Raw genomic sequence first — 17,563 nt, 5'->3', positions numbered from 1 at the left:
CTTCTTGCCTACTGATCATCCCTCTGCCAACAGCCATCTCACATTACAGCAGAGTCCCTTCTTCTTCCAAATTCCCCAAACTCCAAAATCTTGTTGAAATATTTAATTTAAAAATAGAGCAAGAAGAGAAAGGTTTCTATATAGAAATATAAATAACTTGGCTCTGGGGACCCTCCTCAGTCCCAGCCCCATCCCAGAGCCTGCTTGGCCTTCACATTAAAAACAGAAACATCAAAGTACTAGATCACACTCCCCCTTCCCAGGGTTGATGTTTCTTGTCTGTCATTATTTCCTGCCCATTGGGGCACACATCCGTGGGGAAGCCTTTCTAATCATTCTCCCAAACCTAAACCAAGCCCCACAGTGCCCTGGGAAGGAGAGTGCCTGGAGCTTCCTCTTTTTCTCCAACCCTTTACTGGCTCTTGGTCTTGGCTTTAACCTTGCGCATTACGTAGGTTTGGTAGAAGAAGTGGGCAAAGAGGATAAAGTAGGTCATATATATGATGAAGGACCAGAAGAGTTGTTCCGTTGTGGTATGGCATCCCTGTTCCTTTCTCCAGATGTAAGCCAGGATGACGACAGTGGCTCCCATAAACATCTGCAGGATCTGCAGGCTGGTGATGAGCCTGGGAAACCACGTAGGGGGGTTCACTTTGGCAGCCTTCAGAGTGTAGTAAGTGTACATGATGGCATGCACACCATAGTTCATGGTCATGAACCAGCCGCCTGCAGCCAACCTGTTCTTGAATCCAAAGCTTGTGAACACTAGAACTGTGCTGTGGTGGTACCAGTGCACAAAGATGAGTGGCCGCTTACGCAGGATGATGAAGGCTGTGTCTCCTGGGAGATGGGGAGTCATAACTGGCATACCACCCAGTGTTGGGACCACCCTCCACACTGAATGTTGGGGCACAGGCAAAATTTTCAGGGTGGGGAGAGGGATCGTTGTGGCAGAGAGTCTAAAGAGGGGCTTGGATGAGAGGTGTTGTTAGGACCCAGGGGTGGGGAAGGGACTCTCCATGTGATAGATAAGGGGAGCCCTGAGGAAGGGTGCAGTTTACTGGGTGCCAGAGAGACAAAGCCTTGCCACTCACCAAGTTCAATGATCTTGCTGAGAACAAAGAGGCAGGACCAGAATTTGACTACAAGATTGTCGAGAAAGATGGTGTAGCACACAGTTTGCTTTAGGCTATCCCTAAGTACCACGTTCCTCATAAATTCCCATGTCCTCACTGCCCCCAGGACACTGAAATGGGACAGAGGAAAAGGGTGTAAGTTTAATCCCAGACACCAATCCACTCTTCCCCCCTCAGCCTGTCCAGGTCACTGTCCCAAGCTCCACCACCTTCCCACCCTTCCAGGGTTCACAGCTTCTGAGATCCTGGCCACAATCTGGAAAATCCAACCAATAATCTAGAAGAGATGAAGGCTGGGAAATGACCAGGGAATGCTGGACGATGGGACTGAAAGTTGAGTTAAGGAACAGAATTCTTGGAATGGGTAGGAGCCTATGAGAAGATGAACGGCAAATGGGGGAAATCGGTGGAGGAGGAAATTTGGGAAGGAGGGGCTGGGAAGTTACTGGAAGGTCTTGGGAGAGAGTATTAGAATCTGGAAAATTTGTTGTAAGTACAGAGACTTCATGAGCACAAGAGAACTTGTAAGAAAATAGAATCTGCCAGTCTGGAGCTTGAGGAAGAAGGCACGGGGAAGCTGGGGAAGGGAGCTGGAGCTGAGAGAATGGGATAGGGAGAGCTGGTGGGGGAGTGGTAATTTGGGGAATTGATACAATTGAGATTTCTAGGAAGCTTTTAGGGATGGAGTGAGGGTCTGGGTGTACAGAATAAGCGAGTGTGTCTTACCTGAAGATTGCAAGGCAGAAGGACCAAAGTGTGAGAGGCCCCTGCAGGTCGAAGCCCTTCCGTGCCTTCATGTAGTTCTGCCCCACAAAGATGAGCAGCAGGTAGATCAGAGCTATGGGAAATGAGGTTGCCCTGGCAGGCAGAAGGCAGAGGGGATGGGCTCATGGATAGGTGCTGGTTAGAAAAATGCCCACTTGGCTCTCCAAGTGAGTGTTCTGGTTTGGAGTCCCAGCTCTGCCACCTACTAGCTATGTGACGTTGGAAAAACTACTTAGTTCTCTGAACCTCAGTTTCCTTATTTGTGAAGGAGGAAAAATACTTCTCTCCTGACAGTGTTAATATATAAAGTACCTAGCACATTGCAGGGGCTGTGTCCAAGGTTTTTGTAAGTATTGCTCTCTCAATGAGGCTGGACATGGGTGACAAGTTCTGGCCTGTGCCTAGAACCAACACAAGGATGTGGTGTAAGAAGATTGTGGCAATAGCTTCCACCTAGCTTGGTCATGGCAAATTCGCTGCAGCACAAAGTCAGCCCACAAACACCTCTGAGAAGCCTTAGGGCAAAGCCAGAGAGCCTGGGGAAATCTTGAAGAGCTGCCTGACTTTGCCTCCTTCTTCACAGCAGGGAAGATGGGACACTGAAGAACAATGTGAAAATTGTGAAGGGCAGGCTGTCACTGGGCACCAGCACTATGTAGCGGGCTCACACAGCTACACAAGACCACAAAGAAGAGTCATCTAGAGGCTGATGGAACTAGGAGTTCAAATCACCCTCATTCCTCAGAGACCAGTTCTCACTACACTTTCCCTTCGGTTTCTGTCTCCTCTCACACTAGTTACCCCATCCTCTTATTTCTGCCCCTCTCTTTTTCTCTTTCTCTCCCTGCCCCCGGCCCTTCCCTCTTCCAGATCTCTTTGAAGTAACTACACTACCTGCACCTTCGACAACGGGGATGTGGAGACCGTACAGGAGAGCCCGATACCTTTGCGGGCAGTGTCTCCCCCGCCCCCCAAATTGCAGTCATCAGGATCGGGTCCCTAGCACGGTCCTTCCCCTTCCCCAGGTCTCACCAGTACTCCTCCAAAAAGGGACTCATGTCCTGAAACAGCTCGAAGTTGTAGGGCTGGAGTAGCTGCTGTATATTGTCTGAGACATTCATGACTGTGCCCATTTCGTTCTGCAGACGTCAGGGTCAGGAGCTTGGGGAGCTGGGCGAGAGGGCGGGGGACCGAGGATGTAGCGAACCTTGGGATGGGACAGAATGGACGCAGGTCCCAAGGGACTCCGTGGAGACCGGTCTCAGGAACGTGTGCTGCAGTCCGACCCCATTCCACCGCAGCCACCACTGTGGTATATAACGCGGAATTGCAAAGCCGAGGGCCCAGGTGGTGAGGGACCACCTCCCTGCGCCGGCCGTTATCCAATCTTGACCAAGATATGCTCTTGTCCCGCCCCTGAGCCTTATCACGCTCTCTGGTTGGTCATCTTTCCACACATACCTCCTAATCCGAAATGCCCGTCTTAGACTCTCGCCACACCCTTTCCCATATTTTTCTCTCCCTACATCTCCACTCTCACTTGTTTGGCTTAGTCCCCGGGGCCTTCCTAGGTACCTGGATGTGCCAGTCTTCCCCAGGAACGGCCAACTGCACCCTTTACCTCACTTTATTTTAATCCTGACCTATTTGGCAATGAGGCGAGAGTGGAGGTGTACTCAGCGTCTGGTGCCCCGTCCCAGAAATAGGGATGTCAGTTTCCCCGCTTCCCTGAGATCCTGGAAAACCCAGGTTGGGGAAGCAGCAGCACACAGCCTCTTCCATAATCCCATCTGCCTCTTTAAGGTCTGTGGTTGTGGGTGGGAGGAAGATGAATTTTAATAAATTTTATTGTTGAAGTTGTTGATGTTGATGTTTGGGAAGATGGTTGTTGAGGCTGTTGTGGTTTCTTTACAATTTCCTGAATTCCTGTACTGCTCCAGCCTGACGCCCGGTAATAACCCTGGAGAGGAAATGGGATCACCCGCTGGCCTTCTGGGATTATTGTTTTAAGATCTCCTGGAGGCCTCCTAGGATTTATAGAAGGGGAGATATAGTGCATCTCCCCAGTGTCCTGTTCTCTCCCCAGTCTGTGCTTGTCTAATCAAATCTACTTTTTCGTTGCCTGTGTACTCGGCCCCAAAGAAATAAATATTTAAAAATTTTTAAGGCCTTACTTGTCTGTCCCTTCTTTTTCTCCTAGGTTTTATGAAAGTGAGGAAGAAATACAAAGCTCAACAAAAGTTTTTGATAAGATGGAGATTTGCAAAACAAGTGCTAAGATAACTAAATAGACAATATTTATAATCAAGATGTGGCTATAAACAGCTATATGCAGTAAAACCCACAGACTCTGGAACCAGAGACCCAGCTCCACTTTCTTGACCTCAGCCACTGTCCAAGGAAGGGTCAAGTGGGAAGTCCTGTCTATGCTCTCTAGATGACTCTCGAGTGCATTCCTTTATCTCTGTACTTTGTCACCTCTCACCTGGTTACTACAGCCACTACCTTAGTCCTGTTAACTGGTTGCACCACCTTCTTCTCTAATACAGTGTTTCTCTCTCTTTATTGCATTAGAACCGGGAAAGAATTCCCAAACCTGGCTGATGGTAATATTCCTGAGCCCCAACCCCAAAGATTCTCACCCAGTAGTTGGTCCCAGATCACACTTTGAAAGCTGCCGCTTTCTGTCCTCTCATCCAGAAGAGGGTTCTGAAACCTAAACTAGATTGTGCCTCTTCCCTGCTTAAAACCCTTCAGTAGCTCCTGATTGCTTCAAACATACATACCTTGACATTTAGAAGGTGATCGACATATGTTTGATGGATATATGAATAAATGAAAGAATGAATATTTCAAGAATAATACCATCTAGGTGTTACAAGACCTGGATTCAAATCCCAGCTCCACCATTAACTAGTCATGTGATTTTAGGCAAGTTACCTAACCTCTCTGATACTCTCATTTTTCATCAATAAAATGTAGATAGTCATGCTTGCCTGCCTACCTCACAAGTTTGGGGTCAGTATACAAGTTAGATAATGTCAGTGAAAGGATATTGTGGGCTAGACACATAGAAATGTCAGGGTAAATCATTTTGCAAAGTTTAGAAATGTATATAGAATATGTATACTCAGTGCTGGGCTTCTCTCAAATGAAGACATTTCACATTGTCATTCCTTGTGAAGTTTTAATGGTGAGGTTTGGGGGACAAAGTGTGTAGAAGAGAAGAAGAAAAATCTCCAGAAATTATTTTCCAGGGGAAACCTTCTCTGACCCTTGGCCTTGCTCTAGCACCTCTATTATATAGAAATTGTTCAAATAACATAGTATTTTTTCTCCAATGAGAGTTTATAACTACTTCATTGCTTTTATAATTTCTTGATTAGTGCTTGTTTCTCCCCCTTCCTCAGTCCTTGAGTTCCATAAATTCAAGCAATATGTCTATTTTCTCAGCATCATTCTCCTAACACCGGGCATATAGTAGGTATTCAAGTAATATTTGTTGCCTAAATGAATGAATGGATGAAATCCTCAGCCTAGCCTGACCAGGCGGTGGCGTGGTGGATAGAGCAACGGATTGGAATGTGGAGGACCCAGGTTCAAGACCCTGAGGTCGCCAGCTTGAGTGTGGGCTCATCTAATTTGAGCAAAGCTCACCAGCTTGGACTCAAGGTTGTTACTCAGTCTGCTGAAGGACCATGGTCAAGGCACATATGAGAAAGCAATCAATGTGACGCAATAAAAAACTGGTGATTGGTGTTTCTCATCTCTCTCCATTCCTGTCTGTCTATCCCTTTCTATCCCTCTCTCTGACTCTCTCTCTTTCTCTGTAAAAAAAGAAAAAAAAACACCTCAGCCTATAAATCTGAGTGATGCTCTTTGTTTCTCCAAGATAAACATGCCAGACTTATCAGGTCTTTTTATCTCTTGGCTTCAGCTTTCTCAACTGTATAATGAGGATGATATCCGCCTCAGAAACATGTTTGTGAAGATCAAAGAAGATCATATATGTTAAAGAACATTATGCAACATAAAGGGTTATGCAAACAATAGTAATTATTACCAAAAAATTAATTTATATAAATTACTTTCTTTTTAAAAAATTATTTTTACAGAGACAGAGTCAGAAAGAGGGACAGATAGGGACAGACAGGGAGGGAGGGAGAGAAATGAGAAACATCAATTATTTGTTGTGGTACCTTAGTTGTTCATTGATTGCTTTCTCATATGTGCCTTGACCAGGGGCTACAGTAGAGCAAGTGACCCCTTGCTCAAGCTGGTGACCTAGGGGTTTCGAACTTGGTTCCTCTGTGTCCCAGTCCAACACTATCCACTGTGCCACTGCCTGGTCAGACTAAATTTACCTTCTTTTTATTTATTTTTATTTATTTTTATTTATTTTTGTGGCAGAGACAGAGAGAGTCAGAGAGAGGAACAGATAGGAAGGAAGAGAGATGAGAAACATCAATTCTTCATTGTGGTTCCTTAGTTGTTCATTGATTGGTTTCTCATATGTGCCTTGACCGTGGGGCTACAGCAAACCGAGTGACCCCTTGCTCGAGCCAGCGACTTTGGACTCAGGCTGGTGAGCCCTGCTCAAACCAGATGAGCCCACGCTCAAGCTGGTGACCTCAGGGTCTTGAACCTGGGTCTTCCGCATCCCAGTCTGACACTCTATCCACTGCGCCACCGCCTGGTCAGGCAACCTTCTTTTTAAAAAAATTATAATTCTTTCCCTGTGCTTGCCTGGTCAAGGCATATGTGAGAGTTGATGCTTCCTTCTCCTCTTCTCCTTCTCTCTGTCTTTGTCTATCCCCTTCCTTTCTAAAAATGAATAAATAAAATCTTTTAAAAAATTATAATTCTTGCCTGACTAGGTGGTGGTGCATTGGATATAGCGTCGAACTGGAAAGCGGAGGACTCAGGTTCGAGATCCTGAGGTCACCAGCTTGAGCACAGGCTCATCTGGTTTGAGCAGGGCTCACAGCCTGAGCCCAAGGTCGCTGGCTCGAGCAAGGGGTTACTCAGTCTGCTGAAGGCCCACAGTCAAGGTACATATGAGAAAGCAATCAATGAACAACTAAGGTGTTGCAACAAAAAACTAATGATTGATGCTTCTCATCTCTCTCCGTTCCTATCTATCTGTCCCTATCTATCCCTCTCTCTGATTCTCTCTCTGTCTCTGTAAAAAAATATATATATATAATTTTTAAAATTTATTGATTGATTTTAGAGAGAGAGGAAGAGAGAGGGAGCAACAGAGAGAAACACTGATCTGTTTCTGTATGTGCCCCGACTGGGGATTGAACCAGCAAACTTTTTGTATCTGAATGATGTTCCTACCACCTGAGCCATCTGGCCAGCGCTAAATCTATCTTCCTTTTTTCTTTTTTCTTTTTTTTTTTTTTTTTTTACAGGGACAAAGAGAGAGTCAGAGAGAGAGATGGATAGGGACAGACAGACAGGAAGGGAAGAGAGATGAGAAGCATTAATCATCAGATTTTCATTGCGACACCTTAGTTGTTCATTGATTGCTTTCTCATATGTGCTTTGACCGTGGGCCTTCAGCAGACCGAGTAACCCCTTGCTTGAGCCAGCAACATTGGGTCCAAGCTAGTGAGCTTTTTGCTCAAGCCAGATGAGCCTGCACTCAAGCTGGTGACCTCGGGGTCTCGAACGTGGGTCCTCGGCATTCCAGTCCGATGCTCTATCCACTGCGCCACTGCCTGGTCAGGCAAATCTTTCGTCTTTTTAATAAAGCTCAACTAAATTAACTACAAAAGAAAGTCATGATCTGATTATTGGTTGCATGACAATGAATTTATTTAATACTACTAAATTGTACACTTAAAAATGTACACTTAATGCTTAAAAATGGTAAAGATAGCAAATGTTATGTATATTTTACCACAACTTAAACATTTTTGGAAAGGAAAGCCATCAAATAAGAATATAGTTTTAAATAGGACATATAAAGAGTTAATGTGCATACTACATATAAAGCTCGTCTTTAGTCCTATCTCTTGGACTCTTGGTAAGTGGCTAAGAACATAGGCTCATCTTATAGATTCCAGTGTTCCCAAATCTACCTCTCATTAGCTGCCAGAAAGGTCTTTCTAAAACACACATTAGCTCATATCATTCCTCTTTAAAAATAAAAGAACAACAACAACAAAAACTTCAGGACAAAGGTCAGGTTCCTAAAGTTTGCCTTGACCCATTATCCATTATCCCTCAGTCCCCAGTATTGCACATTTGAGCTATAATGAAACAGTCACAACTCCGTAACACAAGTACTATATTTGTAGGCTTTTCAACCCCCTTTACCTGTCTCCAAATTATTCCCTCCCTCAGACATTTTCTTCTCACCTGGGCAAATCTCACCCTTTGTTCAGCCCTAGCTCTACTACACTCACTTGCCCTGCAAGAACCTAATCTGTTTCAGACAGGATCAACTGCTCCCTACTTTGTCTTCTACCCTCAGGACTTTGCTCAAACTGCCTGCCAATATTGTACTTCTACTGATTGAGTACAGTGATTTATTTTCTATACTATCCTGGCTCCCCCACCCTATCCCAAATGGTCATTTTTTTGTTAGGTCATCTTTGAGGGAAGCATATAGGACTTGGCCCATAGAGGGCATTCAATATATATCTGTTGCTTTGAATTGACTAGGCACCTAAGAGGAAACACAAACAATAAACATATACTCAATCTCCTTAGTAATTAGGGGAATGCAAATGCAAATTAAAGACTGTATGTATAGGATGGTCCTAATTAACATTCATTAAACTGTGTAAAAATTAAATATCCAACGCTGGTCAAAGCTTTGGGAAACAGATACATTCATACCTGGCTAGTGGCCAGATAAACTGATATAATCCTTCAAGAAGCACACTTAAGTAATACTTAGCAAGAACCAACTGGTATTATTTGACCCAGTCACTCACCTATAAATTTAAAACCCAGTGAAATAGGCCAAAAGAAAAAGAAAATCTGTATGTACTAAAATACTTAAGTCAATGGGATTTAAAATAATAGAAACCCACCAATAAGTAATTAAATTATTAAAGTGCAATATTACAAAACAGCTTGCAGATACCATAACATAAAGAAACATAAAATCATATTTGTAATGTACTGTGAAAGAAAAACAATATTGAAAATGGTACCTATCCCATTACCTCAGCTATCTAAAAGTGATGATGTCCCTAAAGTTTCAGGTTGAAAAGACACACTGAAATGTGAAATTTGATGGGGTGGGTGAGATTATAGAAAATAATTTAAATTATTTTAAATTTTCTTTCAAGATATTTTTTAATTGATCTCATAACATTTGGAATGTTATTCATCCAGGGAATGTTTGTTTGTTTATTTATTTATTTATTTATTTTTTACAGAGAGAGTCAGAGAGAGGGATAGACAGGGACAGACAGACAGGAAGGGAGAGAGATGAGAAGCATCAATCATCAGATTTTCATTGCGACACCTTAGTTGTTCATTGATTGCTTTCTCATATGTGCCTTGACCGTGGGCCTTCAGCAGACCGAGTAACCCCTTGCTTGAGCCAGCAATCTTGGGTCCAAGTTGGTGAGCTTTTTGCTCAAACCAGATGAGCCTTCGCTCAAGCTGGCGCCCTCAGGGTCTTGAACCTGGGCCCTCGGCATTCCAGTCCGACGCTCTATCCACTGCGCCACCACCTGGTCAGGTCATCCAGGGAATGTTTTTAATGGCACAGGAAATGCTTAAGATATACAGTTAAGGCCCTTGTGGGTTGGCTTAGCGGCAGAGCAGCAGCCTGGCGAGTAGAAGCCCCTGGTTCGATTTCGGTCAGGACACACAGGAGAAGCGACCATCTGCTTCTCAACTCCTCCCCCCTTCTCTCTCTCTCTCTCTCTTTTTCTCCTGCAGCCATGGCTTCAATGATTTGAGCAAGCTGGCCCCCAGCACTCAGGATGGCTCCCTGGCTTTGCCTCAGGAGCTAAAATAGCTCCGTTGACCAGCAACTGAGCAGTGGCTCCAGATGGGCAGAGTATTGTCCAGTAGGGGGCTTGCTGGTTGGATCCCCAGTCAGGATTCATGCAGGAGTCTGTCTGTCTGCCTCCCCGTCTCTTAATAATTAAAAAAAAAAGATTACAGTTAAGTTTTAAAAAGTAGGTTATGAGAATGTATGTATAGCATGGTGTCCAATTAGTGCAATAATCAAGAAGAAATGTAGGTGGAAAGAATATGTGTAAATTTTTTGTAGAGAAAAAATATGGAAGAAAACTATGTTGAGAAAAAATACTGGAAGGATATGCACTAAAAGGTTAATAATTTGACTGGTAGAATAGTGGGAGACTTAAAAAATATTTTTATAATCAGTAAATGTTTAAAATGGCCTGACCGGGTGGTGGCCCAGTGGATAGAGCATCAGACTGGGATGCAGAAAACCCATGTTCGAGACCCTGAGGTTGCCAGCTTGAGCGAGGGCTTATCTGGTTTGAGCAAAAAGCTCACCAGCTTGAGCCTAAGCTTGCTGGCTCAAGCAAGGGGTTACTTGGTCTGCTGACGTCACGCGGTCAAGGCATGTATGAGAAAGCAATCAATGAACAATTAAGGTGTTGCAACATGCAACGAAAAACTAATGATTGAGACCTGTGGTGGCGCAGTGGATGAAGCATCAACCTGGAAACGCTGAGGTTGCCGGTTCAAAACCCTGGGCTTGCCTGGTCAAGGCACATATGGGAGTTGATGCTTCCTGCTCTTCCCCGCTTCTCTCTCTCTCTCTCCTCTCTATAATGAATAAATAAAATCTTAAAAAAAAAAAAGAAAAACTAATGATTGATGCTTCTCATCTCTCTGTTCCTGTCTGTCCCTGTCTATCCCTCTCTCTGACTCTCTCTCTGTAAAAAAAAAAAAAAAAATGTTTAAAATGAATAATAAACGTATTGAAATTTCATGCATTTAAGTCTCTTTTCCATGTATTCTGTCACTAATTGCCTTTTACCTTCTTTTTTTTTTAGATTTTTATTTATTTTTATTCATTATAGAGAGGGGAGAGAGAGAGAGAGAGAGAGAGAGAGAAGGGGGGAGGAGCAGAAAGCATCAACTCCCATATGTGCCTTGACCAGACAAGCCCAGGGTTTTGAACCGGCAACCTCAGCATTTCCAGGTTGATGCTTTATCCACTGCACCACCACAGGTCAGGCAACCTTTTACCTTCTTGACCATAAGATCTTTCATTCATCTCCTTTCCCCGATATTTTTACTATCTTGGTTTTGCTTCTCTGTTTTTGCCTGTCCCTTTGCTGATTCTTCCCATATTTTCCACCTCTTTAATGCTGGTGTTTCTTTTTCTTTTTAAATCTAGATTCATGTTTTATTTATTGATTGATTTAGAAAAGGAAAGGAAGAAAGAGAGAGAAACATCAATTTGTTGTTGTAAGGTTGGTGGATAATGAGGGATGGTCACTTGGGAAACTCAGACCCACCAACTTTGGCTAGGACCGCCCACAACCAAGCGCACCAAAAGAAGCTTCACAGGAACCATTTGGAAAAAAGCGACCGTCTGCCAGCCAGTGGGATTTCACCACGTCATGTTAGCTCGACTTCCCTAGAGGGACCCCTTTAAATATCTCCCACGCGGTTTAATCCATGCAACTTTCCTGGCCTCCATCTTACCTCGGGGCCAGGGAACCTTGCCGGGTGGGATGCGCGCTCTGTACTGAATAAAGCCTTTTTGTTATTCCACACTTGGTGGCTCCGAGCCCCATTCCTTCCTTCTCGGTGGGGAAAAATACCTTACAGTTGTTCCACTTCTTTATGGATTCATTGGTTGATTCTTTTTTTTTTTTTCCTTCAGGGGAGTTTATTTCCCAGTCAGAGGAGAAGCAGGGACAGGTTCCTGTGCATTCCAGCCTGGGCCTGACCTAGGAGGGGGGAGGCACAGGGGACAGCTCCAACTGTGCACACTTGGTCCCATGGTTGTCCTAGCTGGGTCTGGGGAGAGCCTGCTGGGGATGGTGGCACAGAGCCTGGGGGCAGAGACAGCAGGCTAGGGGGCCCAGAGGACGGCACATATGGAGACAATAAATTCTGACAGGCCAGACATGGCACTCAAAACCGGCGGGCCCAGGTAGGACAAGTAAGGCTCAGCCGCTGGCTTTTTCTACTGAGGGCTTTCTGCGGGGGTCATGGGTTCTGGATCTGGGTACTGCCAACTGGGACAGAGAAGGCAGAGGTGTAAATACACCCAGGCTCTCAAATGGGACTGAAGGCAACTTAAGTTTTGGCAATTTGGCTTTCCCCAAGCCCCTGAAGCTGTCTCCACAGCCCTGGCTGGGAGAAGGGAGGGGTCAGGGGCTGGCCAGGCCCTGGCAGGCCGGGAGCAGCAGCATGTCCCATACCTCCCTGGCCATGGGGACTGCAGATGGGGCATTGGGGACTGGGGGAGACCACATGCTCATGCAAACACAGGGGTTAGGGGTTAGTAACGGCCCCCACAGCACACGTTCCACATGTTAAGGCATCATGGTTAGATGGTTACATGGTTACAATGGATAAACTGACTAGGGAGCAGTGAAAGCTGCAGGATGACTGGCTCCCACAAGGTCCTGCATCGCGTACCCCACCCCCACCCAGCACCCTGGAAGGGGAAACAAAACTGAAAATACCCAGGAGTAACCTGAGTACCCCATTTCCTTGGGAAAGCCAGGGCCTCTGGTCAGGTGAGGACAGATGGGAGACCCTTGAGGGATCCAGAGTGGGAGGCAGAGGCTTAAACTGCAACTTGTCCCCCAAAACCACAGGTGGAAGCAGCAACGACACTAGACTATCCAGGAGGCTGGGGCCTGTGGGCTGGGCAGGAGGCAAACCGAGGAATAATGGCAGCATGGGCAGGGGCCCTGTCAGCACTTTGGTATGGGGTCAAGGTCGGGTGGGGTGGGGGTGAGGCGCGTACATCCCTCCATCCATCGGCCCTGCCCACCTCCTGGGCCAGGCTCAGTCCTTCCACTCCTTTTTGATGGTGAGGTTCCACTCCCAGGACAGGTGGTCAGTTTTGTCGTCGTCTGTGAAGCGGGACTTGATGTTGTAGCTGCCGCGAGCCAGCATGCCTTTGGGTGCCTCTTCCATGGGGGTTAGAAACTCATACTCCTCAGCCCGGGGCCCATAGCTCCCCACCATGTAGTGGGTCTTGTCTATCTTGACACCTTTCCGGTATGTGTGTTGGATGTACTTCATGCCAGACACGATCTCTCGGTTCACTCGGAAAGAGATCTTTATCCGGTATTCCACACCTTCTTTCAGTATAAAGGACTGCTTCTGGAAGCTCTCCAGGTCACCTGTCAGGTCCAGCTCCAGGGGGCCAGGGGCAGTGCTACACACCAGAGTCAAGCGAGTCACAACAACGTTGGGGACGTTGGGGTCAGCAGACATAGCCACGCGGCCCAGCAGGGCCTCCTTGTACTTGCGCAGACTCTCGTCATCTTTGTCCAGCTCCTGGATCTCCTGGATGCTTTTCTGGGCCGGTGGCTTATAGTTGACCAAGTGCTCATCCTCCTCATTCTCAGCTGCAATCTGCGCTAGCTGCTCGGGTGTGGGCTCCTGCTCCGCCATGCTCACCTCTAGCTGGGTCTGAGACACCGGAGGCTCAACCGTGCCGCGCTCCCGCTCCCTTCCCACGAAATGATGAACGTTCGCGCCCCGCCCGCACGCACCCGGCCAGCCACTTCATTGGTTGATTCTTATATGTGTCCTGACCTGGGACCAACCGGCAACCTCAGCATCTGGAGACAACGTTCTAACCAACTTAACTACCCGGCCAGAATGATACTATTGTTTCTTAAAGTCCTCTCCCTATTTCTTACTCTTTCTCACTCGTTACTCTCCTTCCTGGCTATCTAATTCCCTTTCATGACTTTACCTGTTAATTCTATTTGGATAACTCCAAATTAATTATTGTCTATCTTGACCTCACTTCTCTATTCTTCTTAAGTCCATAAGGCCTTTAATAAAATTCAACATCTCATACTTTTTTGCTAAAAATATGGAACGCTTCATGAATTTGCATGTCATACTTGCACAGGAGCCATGCTAATGTTCTCCATATTGTTCCAATGTTAGTATGTGTGCTGCCAAAACAAGCTCTCACTTCTCTATTCTTGCTCACATTTCCAGTTGACCATTGAGTTACAGACAGCTCATACTCAGGTGTTGAAACCCAGCTCACCTTCTTTCTAGACCTGTTCTATTTTCTAACTTTCCTATTTCTATTAAATTCATCACCAGGCACCTGACCTGTGGTGGCGCAGTGAATAAAGCATCGACCTCAAATGCTGAGGTCACCTGTTCGAAAACCGAGCTTGTCTGGTCAAAGCACACACAAGAAGCAACTACTATGCATTGAGCTTCTTGCTCCTCCCCCTTTCTCTCTCTTTTTCTCTGTTTTCTCGTCTCTCTAAAATCAATAAATAAAATCTTAAAAATAAACAAAAAACACGTCACCACAGGATCCTAGCCTCTTAAGCAGGTCTGGATACATAATTTGCAGGGCCCTGAGCAAAATAACAATGGGAAGTCCCCTTGTCAAAGAATTCCCAGATGGTGATAGCAGAACACCAAAGCGAGGGCAGAGCACTTCTGAGTGTGGAGCCCTGCGTGGCTGCATTGGTTGCATGCTTGTGAACTTGGGCCTACTCATAGATGATCTGGGGATCATCTGTGACTCCTCTCTCCCCTCTAATCTGGCTTGGTTGATGGGGTAGATAGTGCATCCACTCACAAAGATGAGAAATAATGGAAGAGGAATATATCTGCAGAATGGGGTGGAAAAGGAGATGAATTCAGTTTGAGCTTTATAAATGCAAAGTGCCAGTAAAATAATCAGTTGTCTAGGACTTAGGTTGTAAGTCTGGCTTTAACTCTCAAGGGTAGAAGGTATCACTGAACTCCTAATTGTAGAGGAAATTGGCCAGGGAGAGAGGGTCAAGCAGGGCTTTTCAAAGTGGGGCTCATGGACCATTTGCACTGTAATCTCCAGCTTAAACATGAAGTCTCCTGGGCCCACCCCAGCGATCTGAATCTGAGTATATCTGGAGATAGCTAAACCTTGGGAATTAAAATGGAGTTTTTTGTTTTGTTTTATTTTGTTTTTTAAGTGAGAGGAGGGAGATAGAGAAACTGACTTCTCCATGTGCCCCAACCAGGATCCACCTGGTAACCATTGTCTGGGGCTGATGCTTGAATCAACCGAGCTATCCTCAGTGCTTGAACCAATCGAACCACTGGCTGCAAGAAGGGAAGAGAGAGAAGGGAGAGAGGGAGGGAAAAAAGAAGCAGATGGTTGCTTCTTATGTGTGCCCTGACCGAGGATCAAACCTGGAATGTCTGCACACTGGGCCGATGCTCTATCCACTGAACCAACTGGTCAGGGCTGGGAATTAAAGTTTTTACAAGCTTCTCAAGAAATCGTATGCCCATTAGAGTTTGAGAACTATTAAGGTGAGTGAGAAGATTGTGGAGCCTACAACCCCAGAGGAAATATTAATGTATAAGGTAGTGACTTTCACACTTTTTTGACTGAGATACACAAGGATAAATATGTGTTACAGTGTAACTCCATATATACACATTTATCTGAAACAAAAATTTTCAAACATACATATCCTTACCATGTTGTGTCTGATACTTTTATTGTATGGTATATCATTATTTTAACATGCTCATTATTATCCTCTAATAGGCTGCATCCTATAATTTGAAAAACACTGGTTTAGTAATCATCAGAGGAAGAGAATATTACTAGGGGATAGGGAAAAATAAACCTAAACTTTCCACAGGTTCTTCAAAGCCTAAACGACATTTTAAAACTTTTAAGAGGAAAACACACTAAGCGTCGGTATTGTTAGAAGTTGGCCTAGTGCTTGTAGGGAATCATCCATTTAACCTTGAACCCTCTATGACTTGGATTGGGTAACCTTAGTTAAAAGCCCTGAGTGAGCCTGACCAGGCAGTGGCGCAGTGGATAGAGCGTTGGACTGGGATGTGGAGAACCCAGGTTCAAGACCTCAAGGTCACCAGCTTGAGTGTGGGCTCACCTGGTTTGAGCAAAAGCTCACCAGCTTGGACTCAAGCAAGGGGTCACTCGGTCTGCTGAAGGCATGCGGTCAAGGCACACATGAGAAATCAATCAATGAACAACTAAGGAGCTGCAACAAAGAATTGATGTTTCTCATCTCTTCCCCTTCCTGTCTGTCTGTCCCTGTCTGTCCCTCTCTCTGATTGTCTCTTCCAAAAAAAAAAAAAAAAAAAAGCCCTGAGTGAATGTCTCTTAGATGCAAACACCAAGAAAGTGTGAGTGAGTGACCTTTGTGCAGACACAAAGGAATACATGTGAACAGGCTTTAGAAAATTAGCCTAGAGGTTCTGGATTGCCCCTTCCTTTGTGCTTGTTAATTAGCAAAAGAAATATAATGTACTGACCCAAATTAGCCCTTTCTCCAAAATGGCCATTACTCATTCTTTCCCCTTTATCAACTGGCCTCCCTCCCTTGTAATCCTGTTACCTCTGTTCTGCTTCTGATCAATAAAAGCTAAGGGAGAAGGAAATTCAGGAGGTCTTCTTTGCCTCCGTTGGCAGGCCTCCCCCTCTCCCTATGACATAAGTTTGTGTCTTTTGTGTGTGTGTGTGTGTGTGTGTGTGTGGCAGAGACACAGAGAGTCAGAGAGAGGGACAGATAGGGACAGGCAGACAAGAAGGGGGAAAGATGAGAAACATCAATTCTTCATTGTGGCTCCTTAGTTGTTCATTGATTGATTTCTCTTATGTGCCTTGATGGGGAAGGGGCTACAGCAGACTGAGTGACCCTTTGCTCATGGCAGCGACCTTGAGCTCAAGCTGGTGAGCTGTGCTCAAACCAAATGAGCCCGCGCTCAAGCTGGCGACTTTGGGGTCTCGAACCTGGGTCCTTCACATCCCAGTCCGATGCTCTATCCACTGGTCAGGCATAAATTTGTGTCTTGAGTAGGTTTCTTCCATGCAACACTGGTAGTTCCCAGCTGACTGGAGTACTATAAGTGCTCACAGTTGGGCCATATTATTCTGCTAGACATAAACAATCTCACAGACTAAGAACATCGGACAAAGTCACTCTGAAGCCACAATAGAGTGAGACAAAAACAAGGCTACTTCATAATTTTGCCTAAGCACAAAGACAAGGTCACTGTGCAACCTACAAAATACTAAACACCTCCCTCTCCCAGTTACAGCTTTATTCTCACTCTAGTCCCTACAGATAAGATTTATTGAGATACCTGCTCTGGCCAGGTGGCTCAGTGGAAAAAGCATCACGTAGGCGCATTGAGATCAGGGTTCCATCCCAGATCAGGGCACGTACAAGAAGCAATCAATGAATACACAACTAAATGAAACAACTACGTGGAACAGCTAGTTGATGCTTCTGTCTCTTTTCCCAACCCTCACCTCTCCCTTCCCCTCTCAAATCTATGGGGGAAATTTTTTAAAAATTTATTCATTTTTAGAGAGGAGAGAGAGAAAGAGAGGAGAAGGGAGGAACAGGAAGCATCAACTCCCTCCCATATGTGCCTTGACCAGGCAAGCCCAGGGTTTCGAACTGGTGACCTCAGCATTTCCAGGTTGACGCTTTATCCACTGCGCCACC

At 45.4% G+C, this 17,563-nt stretch overlaps 1 protein-coding gene, 1 non-coding gene and 1 pseudogene across 2 annotated transcripts; all 3 read right to left on the bottom strand.

Moving 5' to 3' along the window:
• Positions 1-203: 203 nt before the first annotated feature.
• ELOVL3 (ELOVL fatty acid elongase 3) lies at positions 204-3,166 on the bottom strand. The gene is made up of 4 exons (XM_066239649.1): positions 2,934-3,166; positions 1,863-1,994; positions 1,095-1,246; positions 204-840 (listed from the first exon to the last, which is right to left on the bottom strand). The coding sequence occupies exons 1-4, from the start codon at positions 3,032-3,034 to the stop codon at positions 413-415; spliced, it is 813 nt and encodes a 270-aa protein (XP_066095746.1). The 5' UTR covers positions 3,035-3,166; the 3' UTR covers positions 204-412.
• An 8,582-nt stretch (positions 3,167-11,748) lies between these two features.
• On the bottom strand, positions 11,749-13,604 carry LOC136310795 (rho GDP-dissociation inhibitor 1 pseudogene; annotated as a pseudogene).
• Positions 13,605-13,923: 319 nt separating this feature from the next.
• On the bottom strand, positions 13,924-14,030 carry LOC136311341 (U6 spliceosomal RNA). The gene has a single exon (XR_010726742.1). It is a non-coding gene; the product is annotated as a U6 spliceosomal RNA (small nuclear RNA).
• Positions 14,031-17,563: the final 3,533 nt, after the last annotated feature.

The sequence above is a fragment of the Saccopteryx bilineata genome, chromosome 7, assembly GCF_036850765.1.
Source record: "Saccopteryx bilineata isolate mSacBil1 chromosome 7, mSacBil1_pri_phased_curated, whole genome shotgun sequence".
Lineage (NCBI taxonomy): Eukaryota > Metazoa > Chordata > Mammalia > Chiroptera > Emballonuridae > Saccopteryx > Saccopteryx bilineata.
This window is presented reverse-complemented; position numbering and strand designations above follow the sequence as displayed.

Coding starts and splice junctions, on each gene's coding strand:
- ELOVL3 (XM_066239649.1), bottom strand. CDS start 3,034: ATGGGCACAGTCATGAATGTCTCAGACAATATACAGCAGCTACTCCAG. Junction 1,247..1,862: donor TTCTGCCTTGCAATCTTCAG/GTAAGACACACT, acceptor GTCCCATTTCAG/TGTCCTGGGGGCAGTGAGGA. Junction 841..1,094: donor CAGCAAGATCATTGAACTTG/GTGAGTGGCAAG, acceptor CCCATCTCCCAG/GAGACACAGCCTTCATCATC.